The 22,677-nt window shown below is 41.5% G+C and overlaps 1 protein-coding gene across 1 annotated transcript in view; it reads left to right on the top strand.

Moving 5' to 3' along the window:
* The window catches only part of DLGAP2 (DLG associated protein 2), a 100,040-nt gene that overhangs the window by 26,109 nt on the left and 51,254 nt on the right, over nt 1–22,677 (top strand). The window contains exons 3-4 of the mRNA XM_088150665.1: nt 3,291–3,438; nt 9,745–9,964. Coding sequence (XP_088006791.1) covers nt 3,291–3,438; nt 9,745–9,964 — 368 coding nt within the window. The remainder of the gene's footprint in view (nt 1–3,290; nt 3,439–9,744; nt 9,965–22,677) is intronic.

The following is a 22,677-nucleotide window of genomic DNA, read 5'->3' on the forward strand; positions in this document are numbered from 1 at the left end:
GACAGGCCCCCTCACTCCAGGCCTTTTGGAGGGATTTGAAGACCTGGCTCTACCATCTGGCCTGGGGCGGGGAGGGAGAATATCAGAAATGGGGTTGGCTGGCCCCTTAGCGGCCTGGTGTGGCCCCTATCGGCCTCTTGGATTTTTTAGCTTTTTTATGTTTTTAATGTTTGTTTTTTATAACTTTTAATTGTATTTATGTTTTTAGTGTGTTGTAAGCCGCCCAGAGTCCCCCATTGTGGGGAGATGGGCGGGGACAAGTTAAATAAAACAAATAAATAAATAAATCCCTTCTCCGCATATTGCCATTTTCTGCATATCTTGAGATTTCTCATTTCTTCTTTCTAGTGTGCAGAACAGTTAGCATTTCAGAGAAAGCTGGATTTTAGAATTTAGACATTTATGAAAGCTTACATTTGGCTTCCAGGAGTTAATGACAACTTGCTTAAATCATTGTTAAGGTGTGCGCAATCATTTATTCCAATTGAGCACTATCTGGATTCTGATGACCAAGTAATCAGTTCCTTTATCCCGCTAGAGCCATACCGATGCAGCTCTTTTAAAAGTTTGCTCTTCTCTCCTAATATTATTGTAACCCACAGGATATAAATGTAATTAAATAAATACTTTTAGACACAAAAGGATATCTGTTTATTCCTCAGAATTAGATGCCTTCTAAGGAGTCATTTCCCTGTTTGCTGATCGTCCTCTTTGCAGCCTGCATTGTCCTTCTGGAAGCATGACATTGTTTACCATATTACTTTAGGTGACAGCGATTTAAGAATCTGGCAGAAGCTTTTATAAAACACAAGCTCTTTATTTATTGCTTTTACCACTTCACTGTATACTATTGTGCTAAGTGACTGCCTGATAGTTAGTTTTCTCAGTACGTGTCATAAAGCATCTTTCCTATCTGCCACCCTAACTTTTTCATATAGTTCTTTGTATATTGCAACAGAAGAACTTGTCCACTAACTCCTGTATCTTACCTTAAGTAGACTTATATCAGATTGCACTTTAATTATGTTGTGAATTTAAGCAGGTTGCCTGAAGAAGACTTATTTACTGTTCAAGGTTTTACCAAGCTACCAAATGAACGGATATAATAAGAGTATAATCTGAGCTAACATTAATAATGTTAAGCTATGCCTGAGGATAAACTGAAGCAGTTTAACTTGATTTGAATAATTCATAGTTTTGTTTAACTGCAGCATGTATTAGTGGCAGCAATACAGCAAGCGTTAAGTGTACCTTGTAAAAATAAATATAACCTATTGCAAACTTGATTAGGAAATGTTGCCTTAGTAAATGTATTGCAGCTCTCAGCTAACATGACTAGCATGTAGCATGTGGTTTAATGCAGGATTTGCACTTTCCCTGGTAATTTGTTTCTCTGACATATTTAACAGAAGCTGGCTGTTTTTTTTGTCAAATTCCATTCACTGTAGAATTCAGCAGTGTACTGTTACTTGCTCTTTTTTATTCCTATTATATGCAGAACAGAATGTAAGATTCTAATAGCATTCACCTCTTGGCTACATCCAGGCAAATAAACTTCCAAGGTCTGTCCTGAAAGTTGTTTTAAGTATAGTATATTGAATTTCAGAGAGACTTTCCATAAATATTTACAGGACACATCATACTCTGTAGTAATGAATTGAACATGGCAATCCTATGATTAAATAAAAGGGATTAAAGTTATAAAACCATTTGTTATGGTTTCATTTGTCATTTGGTTGTGCATGTTACTTAGGTTATCCCTTTTCCCAAGGTTCTTTCCCAAGATTTTCTAGGTGTTTTAAGGCATTTTAAATTTAACATGTTAATATATACCTTTCAAAGGAGCATTACTTTAGCAAAAGAAAAGGTCTTCACACTGACTGCTGACATTCAAGTAATGCTATAAGACAGTCCAGCAAAGTTTAACAGTTTTATGTCAGATTGATGTCAGCAGGAAAGGGAGAAGTATTCTGAATACTTAATTCTCCCATTGCCAAGAAGACAATCTAAAAGATGATTAGAGTCTATTGTGGACTCAAGTCTTTTGTTCTCCAATTAGCCTTTGCTAATTTTTACTGATAACAAGCTTCTGTGAGAGCTCAACCCTCTCCATTTTTCTTGGAATTGAGAATCATAATTACAAGATGATTTCCAAATAAATATGCTTAGGTAATTATTTACTAGAATTATTTAGAATCTATGTTCAGGTTGCACTTAGGAGAGATAATATATAATGTCCTTTACTAGGAAACTTACTTACTCACTCACTCACTCACTTATATGCTGCTTCAGTTGCAACTGACCTCAGTGTATTGACTTGCTAATTAAACCCAGAGCTACATGCTTGTCATTTATGATGGCAAGTTAAAACTAACTTTTCAAGCACAGCAAATCTATATTTGATTTAAAGTTTGTACAGTTTAAATTCATTTTCAGGAAGCAATCCTTTGGGGTTCAGTAGGCATCAGCCCTGGACCTGAGACATCTTCCTTAATGAAATGGGCAGCGCAACCATCCCAGGGGACCCACTGCAAATGACTGAGGGGACAGAGTACATATTAAACAATGTTCTCACCATAGTGGAGAAACTCCTGAACAGAAAAGATTCAACACATTGAAATGTAATATAATACAAAACAGAGAAAGAAAGATCTCAAATGCTAAGCATAAAGAAGGAAAGAAGTGACTGGCAGATCATATTTTGGGGGGAAATGTTAATGTTATCTGGGTTGCAGAGTGAATCTGAATTGCCAGCAAGGGGCCATACCATCATCAGTTATTGCTGTTGTAGGTTTTTATTGCAGGATTGTTAGATTCTTTAGCATAAACTGAATGGTATATACTTCAAAAATACATAGGGGAAATTATCCTTGGGACTGTAAGCTTGGGGGAAGATTTGAGCTCTAACCCTAAATTCTGAGTACTCCCTGAAGTAGGATGTCAGCAAGTTTGAGAAGAGCTTCACTGATCTGAGTATTTCAGAATTCTTAAGTACTTATTATGCTCTTAGAGATTATAGTAGAATTTCTCCAGGGCTGATCTTATATGTGTCACATTTTGATTCGATGGTTAATATTGACAGGGCCAAAACCTACCTAGGAACAGAAGAGGCTAAATCCATCACGTGTTCTTTTTCCATTGGGAGATTACAATTATCAGTGCTGTGTCTACAAATGCCCACTATGCAGAAATCATATTTATTTTCTTTATAAAGATATTTTATATAAAACATTTTTCAGGAATGTTCTTGTCATAGTTTTTCAAACTTTGTTTCTATCTTTCTTTAATAGTCAGAGCTATCTGCAAGCTACAAGTGAAGTGCCTGGTGGCCATACCCTGGATCCTTCGGCAAACTACAATTCCCCTAAGTTTCGATCAAGGAATCAGAGCTATATGAGAGCAGTAAGCACACTCAGTCAGGCCAGCTGCGTTAGCCAGGTTGGATTTTTTTTTCCTCTTATGCATTTTACAATAATATTAATAATTATAGAGTATTTTTTAAACAAATTCAGGAGTTTGACCACATATCCCCAGGCTTATAATCAATAATTTCATATTTTATTTCAGAGGTAATTTAGAGAAATTAAATTTGGAATAATTCCAAATCAAATAAAGGGAATATTAATGGCTTAATATATTTCAACATATTCTAAAAGAAAATATTGAACTAAAGCTACTGGTTATTTTCCTAAGCTGAGAGCTTTGTTTACGTGCAGTTTAATAATTTTTTGTAATAGAAAGCAGAAGAGTCTTGGGCTACTTACATACTGTAGTTTGTAAATAGTAGTGTTCAATGATTTTACATATACACCTTACAAAAACAGTTCCTAAGTCAAAAAAATAATTTGTAGACACCAATTATCTGATCCATCACTATATATTTTATGGCAAATACTTTATTTCTTTGACATCATATATGAGAAATAAACCACTGAGTTAATACATCCTAAAGTCAGTGCTTACATTGCACTGAGAGTAATTTGCAAAATATGATTATAATTAGGAATAATTAGTTTGCACTCATTTATACTTCAACTTATAACTACAAAGAAGCAGAAAAATAAATGATTAACTTCTTCTTTTTTTTCGTAACTACTTTAAGAAAAAATTGAGTTGGAAATATAATGGGAATGGTCAGCCTATGGGCCACATGAATTCCGCAGCCCCATTTTTGCAACTATAGTATCTGAATCTAGCCCAATATTGCATAGGTAAAATTTGGGAATAAACCATATAGTTTCAGTGGTGTAATTTTTCACTTTTTAAAGGAAACCCCAAGTTAAAATCGATTCATCGTACCTTTGCAGGCATAAACTACATACATTGCCTTTACTCCCAGATCCAAAAGAGATTAAAAAGACCTGCCCCACCCAGTGACATCCTGCAGGCATGTTCCTCCACTCCTTGTTTGGTTTTAAAGAGAATCCTATTTCTGTTCTAGAGGATGGTTCTCTGGAACCTGAAGCCACTTAATGTTAAATTTTGATGCTTCTGGCTTTGGTATGTCTTTCTATTTAGGTGTGGAAAGTTTAAACTGGAGCAAGAATTTTTTATTCATTCAATCACTTTCCATGCAGCCTTGCTTTGTAGTTGTTACTTCTGAGTTGTAACAGTGAATTCCAACAGTTCCATTTGTGATTGCCCACCATTATTGTAATAGGCTTAATTGAAATACCTATAGTTAGGAAAATCTGAGCAACATGGGAAGGTGAAAGATTCTTACCAACCTTATGCAGCTCTTCCCCATGTACAAGAGTCCCAGTGGCTACTAGTAGTATAGAGACTATAGCCGGTTTCCAGTGCTGTAAATATATAGAGCAGGTTTTACAGAGCCAGAAGATAATAGAGAGGACTGGCTGCTGCCCAACCAGCAATCCAGCATCTCCTCCTCCTCCTTTCTTTTACAAGGCTAAACAGAAAATGCAGTCAGCACCTTTCTAGAATCTTGTGCTGTATACAGTGACTACTGCCTTCTGCCCTCTGGGACACCATTCTGTCTGAAATTCATATGGACCCCTCCCTGGCCCTGTTTAAACAAGCCCTTAAAACCCGGCCTTATTTCCAGGACTTGGGATAGAATGGGTGGTAGACCTGTTATGGGATGTTTTGTTTTTTTTTTTTTTTAACTGATCGTGTTTTATTTTTTCCCTCTGGGTTTTCTTTTGATGCTATTTTGGTGCTTTTATTGTATTTTGTAAGACAGACAAAGTCATAACAAATTGGGGCAGAAATCAGTCAAACAGTCAGTCACTGGTCCTCTTGAGTTATATGACCTCATAACAATCTTGTATTATTAAATATTAGAAGAGGGAAAGGAAGTATAGCCTGATAATTCATTTTCAGTCATATTCCAATTATGGCCAGGGGATTATGTCCACCAAGGAATGTCCTACATCCCCACTTGGTCATGTAGTACTTGGAACCGGTTCTGTTTTGTAAATAAGACTAGTGTCAGGCCTACAAGGTAGACCAGACTAAGAAACCAATACCATATAGGTCAGGACTATTTTTACAGCTTTAGTAACAAAGTCTTGCAAGTCTGAATATACTTCCCCCTCCCTCCCTTTATCTTCATGTGAACCAGCAACAGGCTTGTCTGAGAGTTTTCTCAAGTTATTTTCCTGGCCCCTGCTCAAGCCCTGCTTATCTGACCATTGCCTTGGTAGCGACTCTTCTTCCTGTCCTTCAAGGCCATCCCCTATATCCTCTAGTGTGACAAAAGAGATGGTTATGCCCACATGGCACTTGGAGTTTGCTAGGTACATCTCTTACCACTTCTGCAGAAAACTAGAGGACAATACAAGCTGAGGGTAATGCAGATTTGATAGAAGCCCTTCTTCCCCAGATGTTCCTCATCATATGCATTCTTTGTACCTCTATAATGCATCCATCTATGCTGCAGAAGAGGATAATATACCATTTTTGCTCTCCCCTTCAACAGAAAACAAAGATCCTTTCTGCTAGCAGATTGGGTTTGCAAGTAAAGAAATAAGACATTCCTCTTCATCATACTTATATTTGTGCTAGCCATCTTTCTTTCTTAATATATCTTTGTTTATATAAGGCTATTCAAAATGAGAATGTTTGTCTTTCCAGAGTACATTTAATATGATTAGAATTTATTTATTTATCAAATTTGTATGCTGCCCAACTCCCTATGACTCTGGGAGAATTGAAATAATAATTATAAGCATTGAAAATAATTATTTTCAGACTAATTTTATTATGGAGGTGTATTTATGGAACATGACTTTATATATTCTGTGTGGATAGATACACCTCACTGAAAGTATTTAATTAAAAAATACAATACATATTTAATCAACTTGTCCCCCTCCCCCTTCATTTTGGCATAGTTCAAGCAGCATTACTGGGGTGGGGAGCTAAGTGCCAGCAGTCAGAACTGCTGATGGGCATAGCTGTCAACTGGACTACAGTCAAGAAAAGAAATGGGAGACTGGTGTCTCTTCAGATGTTGCTGAATTGTACATCCAGCAGCCCTATCTGGCTTGGTGGAAGTGTTGTTCAACAATATCTAGGTCAGTGTTTCTCAACCTTGACAACTTTAAGATGTATGGACTTCAACTCCCAGAATTCCCCAGCCAGCCATGAGAATTGAAGTCCACACGTCTTAAAGTTGTCAAGGTTGAGAAACACTGATCTAGGTTGTCACAGGTTCCCTGCCCTGGTCTAGGATTTCCCATGAAACAGACACTTTTTTATTTATTTATTATTAAATTTGTATGCCGCCCATCTCCCCCAACGGGTGACTCTGGGCAGCTCACAATTGAAATCAAAAACCCATAAACAATTAAAAATACCCTATAAATAATTAAAATTAATTAATCCATTAAAAATCAACTGTAAAAACAAACCCTATACATAAATACTAATAACATTCAAAATGACTGGGGGGGGGCAAAATCAATTACCCCACAAGCCACATCCACTGGTGCGAGCCCCCATCTAGCCCCCAGGCCTTCTGGAATGGCCAGGATTTCACACCTTTCCTGAAGGCCATGAGAACGGGGGCACACTGCACCTTGGGAGGTAGGTTGTTCCACAGAGCAGGGGCCGGAGCAGAAAAGGACTTCTTCCTAGATCCCATCAGTCGAAATTCCTTGACTGGTGGGGTCTGCAACATGCCCACTCGGTCTGAACTGATATAACAGGGGCAAGACAGCTCCTCAGATAACCTGGTCCTGTGCCATGAAGGGCTTTAAAAGTGATAACCAACACCTTGAATTGGACCCAGAAGCAAACCAGCAACCAATGCAGCTCGCATAACAGCGGTGTTATATGTGCCCCCCAGGGGCATTCAGAACTGTCCACCCTGCCGCATTCTGCACCAGCAGTAGTTTCCAGATACTCTTCAAGGGTAGCCCCATGTAGAGCACAATCCAACTAGGAAGTGACCAGGGCATGAGTGACCGTGTGGAGGGCCTCCCGATTGAGGAAGGGGTATAACTGCCACACAATACGAAGTTGTGCAAAGGCCCTCCTAACCACGACTGCCACCTGCTCTTTGAACAGGAGTCATGAGTCCAGGAGGACCCCCAGATTACACACTGGGTCTGTCTGGGGTAGTGCAACCCCGTCAAGAACCAAAGAAGATAAACTCCTACATCTTGACCATACCCACAGCCACTCTGTCTTACCAGGGTTCAGTTGAAGCCTGTTGTCCCCCATCCAGGCCCCTACAGCCTTCAGGCACCGCGAGAGGGTAGCCACAGCATCACTTAGGTCACCCGGGATGGAGATGTATAATTGGGTATCATCAGCATACTGATGATACCCCATCCCATGGTGCTGGATGATCTCACCCAATGGTTTCATGTAGATGTTAAATAGGAGCACCGAAAGCACCGAACCCTGAGGCACCCCACAAAGTAGGGGGCGTAAGTTGGACCTCTCACTCCCTATCAACACCAATTGGGTTCGGCCTTGGAGAAAGAAGCTGAACCAGGACAGCACTGTGCCACCCAGCCCCAACTCAAAAAGCTGATCCAAAAGGATACCATGGGGGATGGTATCAAAAGCTGCTGAGAGGTCAAGAAGAGCAAGGATGGATGCACTACCCCCATCCCGCTCTTGCCAGAGATCATCCAAAAGTGCAACCAATGCTGTTTCTGTCCCATAACCGGGCCTGAAACCTGACTGATAGGGGTCCAGATAATCTGTTTCCTCCAGGATCCTCTGAAGCTGCCGCGCAACCACCTTTTCTACCACCTTTCCTAGAAAGGGAAGGTAGGAGACTGGACCAAAATTGTCCAGAAGGGTTGGATCTAGCGATGTTTCTTGAGGAGGGGGTGGACCAAAGCCTCCTTGTGGCTTCACTTCTTGAAACTTTTTTTTAAAATAACATATGGAAAGCAATGTGCTTTTGCTCTCCTCATATTGACAGATATGACCCTAAATGAGCTTACTGACACCATTAAATGCAGTACCAAGAGAGAACCTATATGGCATGGGAACAATATAGAGGAAACAATGTATTTCCCCTAGTCTGCTGTACTAATTCTTACTTCTTGTAGTTCCTCTCTTTGCACCTTGTGTCTGATGTTGTGACGGTGTGCTGCTCTCCGGGTAATAGAGTGCAATTCGAGCAGAACTCTTAAGAGGGGGCTCTTTTGAATACATAGAGTAGAACGCCCACAAAAGTCTAGCTGCATCAGAGGGTTCTAGCTGGTGGTCACCTTTCCTGATGTCCAGCTCTGCTCCTTAGTTGTATGTGTGTGTGTGTGTGTGTGTGTTTTGAGTTCTACTCCCATGTATACCTCTGATGCACAGAATAAGCAGTATTTCATGGACTGACCACTGAACTATCTGAAAGAAATGACAGCTGGAATACATATTTTCCTGGTCAAATGTAACAGGAGACTATAATTTCCCTTTATGGTCTGGGGAAACTTCACTTGCTCATGTTCTCTCTTACCTCTTCTGGACCAGGGAAGAAAACCTCACTTTGCTGTTTAAAATACAGCATAATTTCCTGTTATATCCAGATTTGAGGAAATTATTAGTCCAACCACATTAAGATCAAATTGGTTCCAGGTCAGAGTTGATTGACTGATTGTAGTTTGAATAAACTAGTGTCCTGTTTTGGGACATACCTATCCAACCTTCCTTCTCTCACACACAGTGAACTAAAGGAAGGAAGGGCAAGCACAGGAGCCCAGAACTTACTGATGCGCTCTCATGATGATGGCTTGCTGTTACTTCCAAACATAAATAGTTAATGGGATTATTTTGTCATTTTTCCTAAAGCTGCTTATTCATTAAGATTTGAGAAACACAATATTTTAGCTATATTTCTGTTTTGTTTTCAGGATGATTCCTTGAGAAAGGGAAAATGGTGGTGAAGGGAAAACAGGTTAACAACAATTAGGACCACCAACTAGAATGTATCAGCTTTAGGAGGTTCTGTGTCTTGTCGTTCCTCATATTTATTTAATGTAATGAAATTAAAAACCAGTATCTGAAAATGTTCTTTCAGGCTAACACCAGAATTAAAAGACAGTCTGCTTAGCTCTCAGATTATAGCAAAGGGAAGCTAATTTCAATTAAATTGATGCCAACTGCTGCATTATAAAAATGTTGAGGAGGGTGTGGAAGGGGCAAATGGGGTTATTGTATTAATGTTGAGGTAATGTCTGTTTTGAGCTCTGGTATTGTATTATAGCAGAATGCATTTTGGCAAAGCCAGGGAAAAAAACACCAAACGCAATGTTGTTGTTTATCTAGATGAGTGAAGCAGAGGTCAATGGGCAATTTGAATCTGTTTGTGAATCAGTGTTTAGTGAAGTTGAAGCTCAGGCAATGGATGCCCTCGGCTTGCCAGGTTGTTTCCGAACCAGAAGCCACAGTTACTTGCGCGCCATTCAGGCTGGTTATTCTCAAGATGATGAATGTATCCCTGCAATGGCATCTTCTAATATCACCTCAACAATCAGGTCAACAACAGGTGAGTATTCTACTTTATACTTTTTGTAATCAGATGTTTTACATCTAAAAGGATGAAAATACAAAAGATGGTGGATGAATTGAAAGCTACATATGCAACTCAACCATGTGATGAGCAAAACAAGAATTTTATTTTAGCTCTAATATTCATTTATATTTTGCATAATTTGATTATATTGTTTTATATATTGATTTATATTTATATGCTGATATTATAAATTGATTTATAATTTGCATAATTTTAGATTGTTAGGACCACATGCTATCTTTTAAGCCTGAGCTTTCTCAGCTCTGTGGTAGGTCTTGTGCCTTTTATCCCTGAAATTATAATAACCGAGTTGTCTGAAGGAGACACTGAAATGACACCAGTTGCTTTACAGTCTCATGATTCATAAAATTGCTTAGATATTGATGGAGAAAGATTGAGAAAGTGGCAGAGGAAATGGAAGGAAAGGAGAGAAAGAAAGAGAACACAATTCCTGCTCTAAGCCAAGTACAGAAAGAAACCTGAAAGCACTCTAACTAAGAGGAAGTATATACATTTTTCTGCATAAATCATGATCATGCCATTTATATGAAGGCTTTTCAGTCCATTCACAGTTCCTATAAATGATTTGTAAAGAGAATTGTGTTATGCCCAAGCTTAATGCCTGGGTGAATCTCAGCATTCTCTCTCTTTCTCTCTCTCCACTCTGATTACTCACTGGGGGATTCCTCAGGGACATGTCTTTCAGTTGATTAATCCCTCTGATGCACAGTGCAGTAACCTTGGATGTACTCTGCACACAGTTACAAGATTATTGCAGGCATTACAAATGCTGCTGTACCACTCACTTTTCAGCAGCTTTGGGAACTGTGGGTTACTGAAGATTGCCTCTAGAAGATTGTCTCCTCTCCTTCCATCCAAAGCCTGCCAGAGTCAAAAGTTGCTTCCTAACAGTTTGATTAAGAGGTCACTAAACCTTTAAAATTTTCTGCTAAAATTCCATTTACCCAGTCAATCAAACATGGCCATGCTGCAGACCTCCAGATCAAGCCATAGGTTCTTTTAAGTAAAATGTGTTCATAAGTCTCAATATCCAGACCAGCTGGCTTGAATTAAATTTCTTCTTTATTGTAACATTAGTGTTTATGAGTTCTTTCATCCTAATACAAATAAGGGGTTTGAGGGAAAAGGAAAGAAGGGAAAGTAGGGGAAAGTCCATTGAGATCCTAGCAACAATGGGGCTCCATCCTTTCCAGAGCATGGTTTCTCTCATTGTTACAAGTTGTCTTTTGAGGGCTGATATTTGGAGCTCATCAATTTTCTTAATCATAGGGCTTCTAAAAGCAGGTTCGTGTGAAGTGTGGGGGGAGTCAGTAAGGGGAAGTAGAAGCTTCAGGGACAAATATTAACAGGGAGGAGAAAGCACTGCTGGTTTGTCCTCATAGTCTTTTCCAGAATTCTACCCATCTTCCCCTTTCATCCTTTCCTTGAATCCCACTCTGTCACTCCTCTCATTGGTTGGAGATCCCCCCCTTCCCTTTTAGTATTTTCTATAAATGGATATAATTAGTGTTTCAGATGTCTTTATTTCTACAGTTTGAAGTTTTCTTTCCCTTTTTGATGTCCCTGCATGATTAGTGCTATTACCATATTTCTTAATGACCTTTGGAAATTATACTTCAGTCAATATGACTGTTGTTTCTTAAACTGGCAATTTAATTAGCATCCAAATGCCTCACCAAGGCTTCTTCAGTGAGGGCGAAAATTAGGGGACACACACACACACACACACACACACACAGATGTATACATGGACATTTAGATATACATATATATGTTCACACATTATAAATTCAAAAAAACATTCAGCAAAACACATGTGATTTTTCTTCTCAATAACTGGTTCCATTCTTTGCAACCACATAGTTAGAAAAGGAAAGTTGGAAATTGGATGTATTATAAACTATTGATGTAGAAGGTCTTCAGTGCTATGTTTATTTCCAAATATTGATTCTCCATGTTCTAATTGCTTCTACTTTGACTTACAGCATGTTCTAGCATAAGGTATGATTGCAGAGACCACAGGGCAGATGCTGACACTAGACCCATGCCCCTGGCTGATCAAGGCTGCTCAGGAAGTGACATGTGGGTGGGTCCAGGCAATGGTGAATTCATCCTTGGGGGAGGGGGTGTTTCCAGCCATCTTTAAAGAGGTGCTGGTGCATCCCCTCCTCAAGAAACCGTCCCTGGATCCCACTGTACTGGACAATTTTTGTCCAGTCTACCACCTCCCCTTTTTAGGGAAGGTGTCTGAGAAGGTGGTGGCATTGCAGCTCCAAGGGATACTGGATGAAACAGATTATCTGGACCCCTATCAGGTTTCAGGCCTGGAAATGGGATGGAAACAGCATTGGTTGCACTCATGGATGATCTCTGGCAGGAGTGAGATGAGGGTAGTGCATCCATCCTCGCTCTTCTTGACCTCTCAGCGGCTTTCGATACCATCGACCATGGTATCCTTTTGCGCCAACTTATGGAGTTGGGACTGGGTGGCACAATTTTCTGCTGGTTTACTTCCTTCCTTCAAGGTCAGTACCAATCTGTGTTGATTGGGAGCGAGAGGTCCAGCCCACAGCCCCTCCTTTGTGGGGTACCCCAGGGTTCGGTACTCTACCCTCCTTTTAACATCTGGGTAAACCAGTGGGTAAGAAACCACTGGGTAAGATCATCCACCACCATCAGATGAGGTATCATCAATATGCAGATGATACCCAATTATACATCTCCATCCCGGGTGATTTGAATGATGCTGTGACCACCCTTTCACGGTGACTAGAGGCTGTAGGGGTCTGGATGGGTAACAACAGGCTTAAGCTGAACCTTGGTAAGACAGAGTGGCTGTGGATTGGAGGCTCCTCTGTATCTGGGGGTTTACCATCTTTGGTCCTCGATGGGGTTGCACTGCCCCAGACAGACCCGGTGCATAATCTGGGGGTCCACCTGGACTCACAACTCCTGCTCGACAAGCAGATGGCAGTTGTGGGCAGGAGGGCCTTTGCTCAACTTTGTGTTGTACACCAGTTACACCCCTTCCTGGATCAGGAGTCCCTAAGGTCTGTCACTCACACCCTGGTCATATCTCGTTTAGACTATCGCAATGCACTGTACATGGGGCTACCCTTGAAGACTATCCAGAAGTTACAGCTGGTTCAAAATGCGGCCGCACGGACAGTCTTGGGTGCCCCAAGGATGACACATGTAACACCTCTGCTGCAGGAGCTGCATTGGGTTCCAGTTTGTTTCTAGGTCCAATTCAAGGTGTTGGTTATCACCTTTAAAGTCCTACATGGCATGGGTCCAGGTTATCTGAGGGACCGTCTCACCCTCATTACATCAACCCATCCCACCCCAGTCCAGAGAAGGCATGTTGCAGATCCCATTGGTGAGAGAATGTTGACTGGCAGGTCCTAGGAGGAGACCCTTCTGTGCCGTTGCCCCTGCCCTATGGAATACTCTTTCCCCCAGAGGTGAGGCAGGCCCTTACCCTCCCAATTTTTTGGAGGGAATTGAAGACTTGGCTCTGCCAACTTGCATGGGGCGAGGAAATATACAATTGACCCAAGGGATGGCTGGCACCTTGATAAAGCTCCCTGAGTTTATCAACACCTAATTAAGATCAGCCTCTTGGAAGTATCATATAGGAAGTTTGTTTTTAGCATATTTTAATTAATTAATATTTTTTCTATTTTAATTAATGTTTATTCTGTTTTTACTGTAAACTGCCCAGAGTCACTCTATGGTAAGATGGGAGGTGACGAATTTGAAATATAAATAAAAAACAAATAGATTCTATTCTATTCTATTCTATTCTATTCTATTCTATTCTATTCTATTCTATTCTATTCTATTCTATTCTATTCTATTCTATTCTATTCTATTCTACAATAGAACTGTCCTATTGTAGAACACAATTTTGCAAAACGCTGTCTTTAGATTCAGCCTGTAGTGCCTCAGGTGGTCCAAGAAAGAATCCTTGCAGGAGAGCCACTGCAAGCCAGTGCAGATAACATCGGGCCAGATGGATTGATGAGATAATGGCAGCTTTCCATATTCTAGAGCTGTGCTACACAGCTTTATTGCATGGAGGCAAATATGGTCAGTATAAATCAGTTTGCAAAGCTATAACAGGAACACTTTAGAACCTTTACTTTTAGCTCAGTGGATTTGATAGTCGTTTGACATATTTACCCCTCCTCCCCAAATCCTGCTGTGCTGCCTCATTGTGGTGGGGGAGGGGGCGCTTCTGAGAGGGATGAGCAAAGAACATCAGGAGACTATGCCAAGACTATATATTCCCAGCAGGGTCATCCAAGGCATGAAGGTCATCCCAGCTACCCAGCAAAAGCAGGCAGCACCTATGTTGGGCAGCAGTGATATAGGAAGATGGCAGAGGCAGATGATCATTTTAGTGACAACGGCAAAGACATCAGTTCATGCTGTGTGGCAGAAGGCAATGGTTAACCACTCCTGTATTTTTACCAAGAAAACCACATGGATAGAAAATATAAAATAATTGATCATATAGCTCCAGATGATGGGCCCCTCAGGTTGGATGGCATTCAGCATGCTGCTGAGGAAGAGCTGAGGAACTTTTGGAGTACAAAAGGTGTTTATGATGTGGCTAGATGAAACCCTTCAGGATATCTAGTTGCTGATGTTACCAAAATCCAAAGCTGCAAAGGTAGAATTACAGTAGGAATATGGAATGTAAGAAGCATGAACACAGGAAAGGTCAACACAGTGAAAGATGAAATGAAATGATTACAAATTGACATTTTAGGCATCAGCGAATTGAGATAGACTGGGATCGGACACTTTCAGTCAGAAAATCACACTGTTTGTTACTCAGGACATGAGAAGCAAAGAAAGAACGATGTTGCTTTTATAGTTAGGAAGGGTATATCAAGAACAGTACTTGGCTACAATGCAATTAATGACTGAATAATATTGATTAGACTTCATGGACAAACCTTTAATATAACGATCATTCAAGTTTATGCTCCAAACCCCAATGCAGAAGAAGAGGAAGTTGATAAGTTTTATGATAAAATTCAATTTGAAACTGACAGAACATGCAAGCAAGATGTGCTTCTTGTGATTGGAGATTGGAATGCTAAAGCTGGAAACATGAAAGAGGAAAATGTAGTTGGACTGTATGGCTTTGGAAACCGAAATGAAGCAGGAGATCAACTTATCAATTTCTGTCACTCCAATAATTTGTTCATAGCTAACACTGTCAAGCAACTAAAACAATGCCTCTATACATGGATATCACCAGACAAAATATGTAGAAATCAAATTGACTATATTATTCCTAAGAGGAGGTGGAGGAGCTTAATTATAGCATCAAAGAGATGGCCAGGTGATGACTGTGGAACAGATTACGAACTGCTCATGTGCAAGTTCTAAGTTAAGCTAAAGAAGAAGAAGAAAGCAGATCAGTTTCCACAATATGATCTTGAACATATACCACCCACCATTTTCAAAGAGAATATCAGGAATCGCTTTGAAATCCTGAACCTTGTTGATAGAATACCAGAGGAACTATGGAATGAACTTGAAGAAGGTGTTAAGGATGAATGTGAAAAGATACTGCCAAAAATGAAGAGAAGAAAGCAAACTGCATGTCAAAACAAACGATGGAAAATGCCAACAAGAGAAGAGAAGCCAAAGTCAAGAAAAACATAAATCTCAGAAAGGAACTTAACAAAGAGTTTTGGAGAGCTGCTAGAAGAGACAAGAAGTAGTATTACAATAACAGCTGTAAAGGTGAAAGCAGAAGGAATAAGAAGGAAAGTCTTCCAAAAGATGAAACAGACTGGCTCCAGGTTGGCAAAGGATTGAGGCAAGGTTGTATACTCTCCTCTTATTTATTCAACCTATATGTTGAATATATATTAAGGGAGGCTGGATTGGAAGAAGGTGAGTATGGTTTTAAAATTGGAGGAAGAAATATTAATAACCTGTGCTATGATGATTACACCACCCTGATAACTGAAAATGCAAAGGATCTGCAAGCCCTAGTAATAAAAGTCGAGGAGCACTGTGAAAAAATGGGACTAAAATTAAATATAAAGAAGACCAAACTAATGACAACAGGTAGAACAACCAGCCTTAGAATTGACAATGAAGATATTGAAATGGTGGATAGCTTCTGACTTTTAGGATCACCCATCAACAGTAAAGGAACAAGCAGTCAAGAAATACACTACAGACTAGCATTTCACAGAGCAGCCATGAGGCCTTGGAAAAGATATTCAAATGCCATGATGTGTGTATACCTACAAAGATCAGAATAGTGCAAGCCATGGTATTTCCTGTGACATTCTATGGAAGCAAAAGTTGGACTTAAAAAAAAAAACAAGATAGGAAAAGCATTGATGCTTGAGACTCCTGATAATATCAGAAAACAAACCAGTGTATCATTGAACAAATCAACCCAGAGTTATCACTTGAGAACAAATGAGCAGGCTCAAATTATCCTACTTTGGGCACATTATGCAAAGAACTAGATCTCTGGAGAAGGCTCTAATGCTAGGAAAGGTGGAAGGAAAGAGAAGAGGATGACCAGCAGCAAGGTGGATACTCGGTTATAGTAGCCATGAATGCACCATTGAAAGAGCTGAAGGACCAGGTTAGGGACAGATCATCATGGCAAAAATCTATCTATGTGGTCGCTAAGAGATGACAATGACTTGATGGCACATAATCAATCCATCAGTTGACATATTTGAGTATATATAGGAACTGCTTGTTCCTGAAATCTAGTTCTCCTTAGATGAGAAGACAGACCTGTTTCTGATTCCAAGACTTTTGAGCATAAAATCTTTCATTATACAAGTAGAATCTCATATGAGCAAATGCTTTTTATTTTAAAACAGGACACAATTAATTAGCATGTTAGAGACAGTTAAGCAAAAACACTATAACCAAACCACATCATCATAAACCACCAATTTCCATGACAGGTTTATATATTTCCTATGGAAGTTAAGGCCCCCCTCATATGTGACTTGATCACCAAGGAGGGGGCAGACCTGGCATGCATTACTGAGACCTGGCTGGGGCCCGAGGGGGGGTGCCCCTCTCGGAAATGTGCCCAGCTGGGTTCTCGGTGTGGCACCAGCTGAGATGCCAGGGCAGGGGAGGAGGGGTGGCGGTTGTGATCTGGGAATCTCTAGTGGCCTTCAGGGGCATTGCTCCACAAGTTTCTGGTTGTGAGACACTGTTTATTAGGTTGGGCACCTGTGAACAGTTGGGAGTTCTGTTATTGTACCAGCCTCCCTGCTGCGTGGCAGCCTCCCTGCCTGAGCTGCTGGAGGCCATCTTGGGGCTGGTGGTGGAGTTCCCCAGGCTTATGGTTCTGGGGGACTTCAACCTACCGTCCCTGGGGCGGTCCTCGGAGGTGGCTCGGGAGTCCATGGCAACCATGGGCCTGTCTCAAATTGTGCGGGACCCAACCCGAGACAGTGGCCACATGTCACATTTGGTTTTCTTGTTGGAGCAATGGCAAAGTGATCTGAGGGGAGATCTACAACTTTCCCCGTTGTCATGGTCAGATCACGCCCTGGTGACCCTGAGTTTCTCCTATACCACCCCCCTCTGCAGGGAGGCCGGACCCATGCGATTGGTCCACCCCCGGCGCCTGATGGACCCGTCAGGATTTCAGAAGGAGCTGGGGGATATTCCCATGGATGTGCTGCACGGTCCAGCGGAGGCCTTGGCTGCTGCCTGGAATAGGGAGGCGGCTGGGGCCTTGGACAGGATCGCACCTATGCGACCTCTCTTACCACATCGGCCCCGACACTCCCCATGGTTCACGGAGGAGTTGAGGGTGCTGAAGAGGTTAAGAGACGTCTAGAGCGCCGCTGGAGGAAAACAAAGACTGAATCCAACCGAACACAGGTTAGAGCCGCTATCAAGGCCTACCTTGTGGCAATAAGAGCAGCGAAGCGTCATTATTTCTCCCTTATCGCGTCCACAGAATGCCGCCCGGCGGCCCTGTTTAGGATCACTAGGTCCCTCCTTGGTAAGGGGGATGTGGGGGTTCATTTGCAGGGCCATGCAGAGGAATTTTCAGGGCAACTGCAGGACAAAGTCGCTCGGATTCGTTCCAAGTTAGACTCCAAGCGTGGGGCAGGGTCTGGGGAGATACCGGGGGACTCTTCTTACCCAGTTATCTGGGAATGGTTTGGTCCTGTTGCTCCTGAGGAAGTGGACAGGATCCTGGGGACTGTGAAGGCCACCACTTGCCATCTTGACCCATGCCCCTCCTGGCTGGTAAAAGCAGCTCGGGGGGTGACATGTGGTTGGATCCAGGTGATGGTTACTACATCCTTGCAGGAGGGAGTGTTTCCAGCTGCCTTTAAGGAGGCGTTGGTGCACACCCTCCTCAAGAAACCCTCTGTGCTGATCCTACTGTGCTGGACAATTTTCGTCCAGTCTCCCACCTCCCCTTTTTGGGGAAGGTCATTGAGAAAGTGGTGGCATCACAGCTCCAAAGGGTTCTGGAGGAAACAGATTATCTGGATCCCTTCCAGTCAGGTTTCAGGCCCGGATATGGAACGGAAACGGCATTGGTTGCACTTATGGATGACCTCTGGCGGGAGTGGGATGGTGGAAGTGCGACCATCCTTGCTCTCCTTGATCTCTCAGCGGCTTTCGATACCGTCGACCACAGTATCCTGTTGGGACGACTCAGGGAATTGGGGGTGGGCGGCACGGTCTTGTGCTGGTTCACCTCCTTTCTCCAGGGCCGATCCCAATCAGTGGTGATAGGGAGCGAGAGGTCCCATCCTCGGCCCCTCCTTTGTGGGGTGCCGCAGGGCTCGGTTCTCTTTCCGCTCCTTTTCAACATCTACATGAAACCACTGGGCGAGATCGTCTGTCATCATGGGATGAGGTATCATCAGCATACTGATGATACGCAATTATACATCTCCATCCCTGGTGAAGTAAGTGATGCCGTGGCCACCCTTTCACGGTGCCTGGAGGCTGTAAGGGTCTGGATGGGGAACAACAGGCTTTGGCTGAACCCTGGTAAGACGGAGTGGCTGTGGGTTAATGGCTTCTCTGTATCCAGGATCTTGTCATCTTTGGTGCTGGATGGAGTGGCACTGCCCCAGACAGACCCAGTGCATAATCTGGGGGTCCTCCTAGACTCACGGCTCCTGCTTGAAGAGCAGGTGGCAGCCGTGGCAAGGAGGGCCTTTGCACAACTTCAGGTTGTGCATCAGTTACGCCCTTTCCTGGATCGGGATGCCCTTCGAACAGTCACTCACGCCCTTGTTATCTCCCAGATAGACTACTGCAATGCGCTCTACATGGGGCTACCCTTGAAGAGTATCCAGAGGCTACAGCTGGTCCAGAATGCAGCCGCACGGGCTATTGTTGGAGCCCCAAGGAGGGCCCATGTAACACCTCTGCTCCGCGAGGTGCATTGGGTGCCAGTTTGCTTCCGGGTCCAATTCAAGGTGTTGGTTATCACCTTTAAAGCCCTATATGACATGGGACCAGGTTACCTAAGGGACTGTCTCTCCCCTATGACTTCAACTCGTCCCACCTGATCACACAGAGAGGGCATGCTTCGGACCCCCTCAGTGAAAGAACTTCGACTGGCGGGGTCCAGAAGGCGGGCCTTCTCTGCGGTAGCCCCCACTCTTTGGAACATTCTGCCCCCGGAAGTGCGATTGGCCCCCTCACTCCTGGCCTTCCGTAAGGCTTTGAAGACCTGGTTCTGCCACCTGGCCTGGGGTGGGGAGGGAATACCTCAAGCATGGGGATGGCTGGCCCCATAGAGACCTTCTGTCTTCAGCCTCAGATTTTTCATGCTCTTGGACCCTCCTTCTCCTTTTTAGTAATGTTTTTAACTAATGTTTTATGTATTTATATATATTTATGTTTTTAATTTTTGTTGTGAATCGCCCAGAGTTTCCCCATTGGGGGGAGATGGGCGGTTGAAAAATTTAATAAATTAATAAATTAATAAATAAATGTGGTTATATTCAGTATTATAGTTCAGACAGAGATTTACTACATCATGTTACTTGTGAGAATGGGCCTTTGACCCTGCAAGTACAGTTTTCAGAAATATAGTCAAATAACTGAAACACTATGCAGCATAATAAAGTTTAGGAGAGTTTTGAAAGTTGGGTTACTTCCTACAATATGTGAACAATCACATAGCTTCTGAACTGTGAATTCTCTTTCCCAACCAAGTTTCCTGGCTCCTTCATTATTCATTTCTAAAGCCTGCCCTCTTCTCTTTAACTAAATGCTTTTTGTTGTCTTTGTTATTTACCCTATAAATATGATGATCGTGCTGTTCTACTTGGGTTTGTTAGTTTATATTGTTGATATTTGATGATAATTAATCTATTTTTATAAGCTCTCTCTGAAAATACATGGTGTATAACCTATCAACAATAAGCATAGTTTTTTTTATTCCTTCACTCCAAACAATTTATGATGTCAGTTTCATGAACTGGTAAGCTGAATAGGGCCTTTTGTTATAATATTTATCTGTGGTCTTTTCCCATTTGCAAAAAAAAAAAAAAAAGTGACACTTTTTTTTTCACTTTTAAATCCGATCATGCAATGTAAACCATGGGACATTACTTCATAACACAGAAACATGAATCCTTTTTGTATTTATAATATTTAAAAAGAGTCACAATGTATTGAGGGGTGTCAGAAGGGAAGGGTCAAAAAAGTCACGAGGGCAGCCACAACTATGTAATTCAAGCCCTTTACAACACATGTAAAAAAGGGTCAGGGCTCAGATTGCATGATTGTAGCTGTGATGTTGACTTTTTTGACCCCCTGTGAACAACTATGAATCTATTCTAAGGCAAAAAGTTCTTAGATGATGAATGTGGTTTAGCTTAACATGAAGGTGGGATGTGAGGCTTAGATTTTGGGCTGTCAGCCTTGCAAGGTAGACCAAACAGGAAACATGGCCAGATGAGCTAATTCTACTTTGTTATAAGGTTACATTAACAGAATCTTGCAAGTGTGAAAGTACATTTCTCCCCCCATCCTCTTTACAGCCCAAGAAACTAGGTCCCTTCTGAGCAGCTTGCCCTACCCACATTCCTGCTAGGGGCTAAGTTGCCTTTTATCTGACCATTCACCCTGTCTGCCAAGGTCATTCCCACATACCATTACATGGGTTGCCCAATGTATTCACCTGTGGCTTAACACACTTATTTTGTCCCTTAAAACCTTTCCTCAAACAGTTAAACACATCAAATATCAATATAATTTTCAGCCATCCCCCCAGTAATGTCACCCATACATACTTCAAGTGTCACATTTTTTTAAAAGAGAGATGTGGTTTCCAACTAAAAAATGTTGCCCACTGTTAGATTAAAGGAATATGTACCCAGTGTGATCTTATCTTGACCTAAGATCATCTTAATTTTTTACTTGTTTATATGTTATCAATAATGTCCAGTGCTAGTCTTAAAACAATTTTATTTTAGAATCTTCAAGGGTCTTGATGCCACATTCCCATTTTATACATTTGATGTAAAAGTGGATAATCATGTTAATCAGGAATTATTTCAGAAAGAAATAAAGTAACACATATTATTGTTATTACAACCCAAAGTTGGGGGAGTAAGTGGGTTAATGAGAAATATATTGGAGGAGTGCTTACTACCTTAGAGAAATCCATTTCACCTAAAACAGACTTCTGCAACTTTGCCCCTTCCAGATGCATTGTGTTACAGTTCCCATTATTCTGCTAGTTCCAGTTCAACACATCTGGAGGCCATACAGTTAGGGAGAGAAAATTACCTGAAAGGTTCTTAATTCCCAATATACATCCTAGAAATTTCAACTTAAATCAAAAATAAATTGCACTACTGAGCTCAATGTGAAAGCATGAACTCCAAGGAGCACTCCTTGATAGAAAAGGAAATAAATATGCCTTGTAGTACAGCCTGAAAATTGCCAAAGAGCTCCTGGCAGGTTATCAGAAGGAATGAGTCCCAAAGGAAAAACCCCAAGTGAAAAAGCTCAGCTTCTGATCTCTTCAGTTTGATCCTGGGAATGGATAACAAGAGCTTGAGACTTGATGTTGGCTGGATTCATGGGATAGGGCTTGAAAGCCATTTTTAAAGCAAAGGTCCTTGACCATTCTGGCTGGAGCTAAAGGTGAGAAAGTCCTGGGAATTTCTGCTCTTGAGGTTGATCAAGTGAGCAGGTCTGTAATAGACTTTGGGAAGCTACATAAGGTCATGCTCTGTGGAATTTATGCAGATTGGTCTCAATCAGTCACCTTGCTGATCCCATAAAACCAGCGGTGAGGAGGTCACATCTCTGGGAGAGTTAGACTGTAATAACAGTAGGGGAATAGCAAAGAGCAGCTTTAAAAGTCTAAACAGACCTAGCATACAGACACCAGCTATCAACAATTTCTATGAATATAATTATATAGTTCTGCTTGCACTTCTAAATCCAATTGATTCAAGAATGATCACACAGCAGGAGGAAATATAGTGCCTTGGAGATAATAAAATCTTCTCATATTTCCTTCAAAATGATTTGAGATGCAAATTATAGGATGTTGCCAAGTCATCAGTGATAACGGCATACCTTCTATGAGGTCATGAAAAAATAATTGGAGCAGTATGGTGTAGATTCTTGACAAATTCTAACCCCCG

This window comes from Python bivittatus, unplaced genomic scaffold (assembly GCF_059951505.1).
Source record: "Python bivittatus isolate LINGU-HERP-01145 unplaced genomic scaffold, Pbiv_v1 ctg000020_np1212, whole genome shotgun sequence".
NCBI lineage: Eukaryota > Metazoa > Chordata > Lepidosauria > Squamata > Pythonidae > Python > Python bivittatus.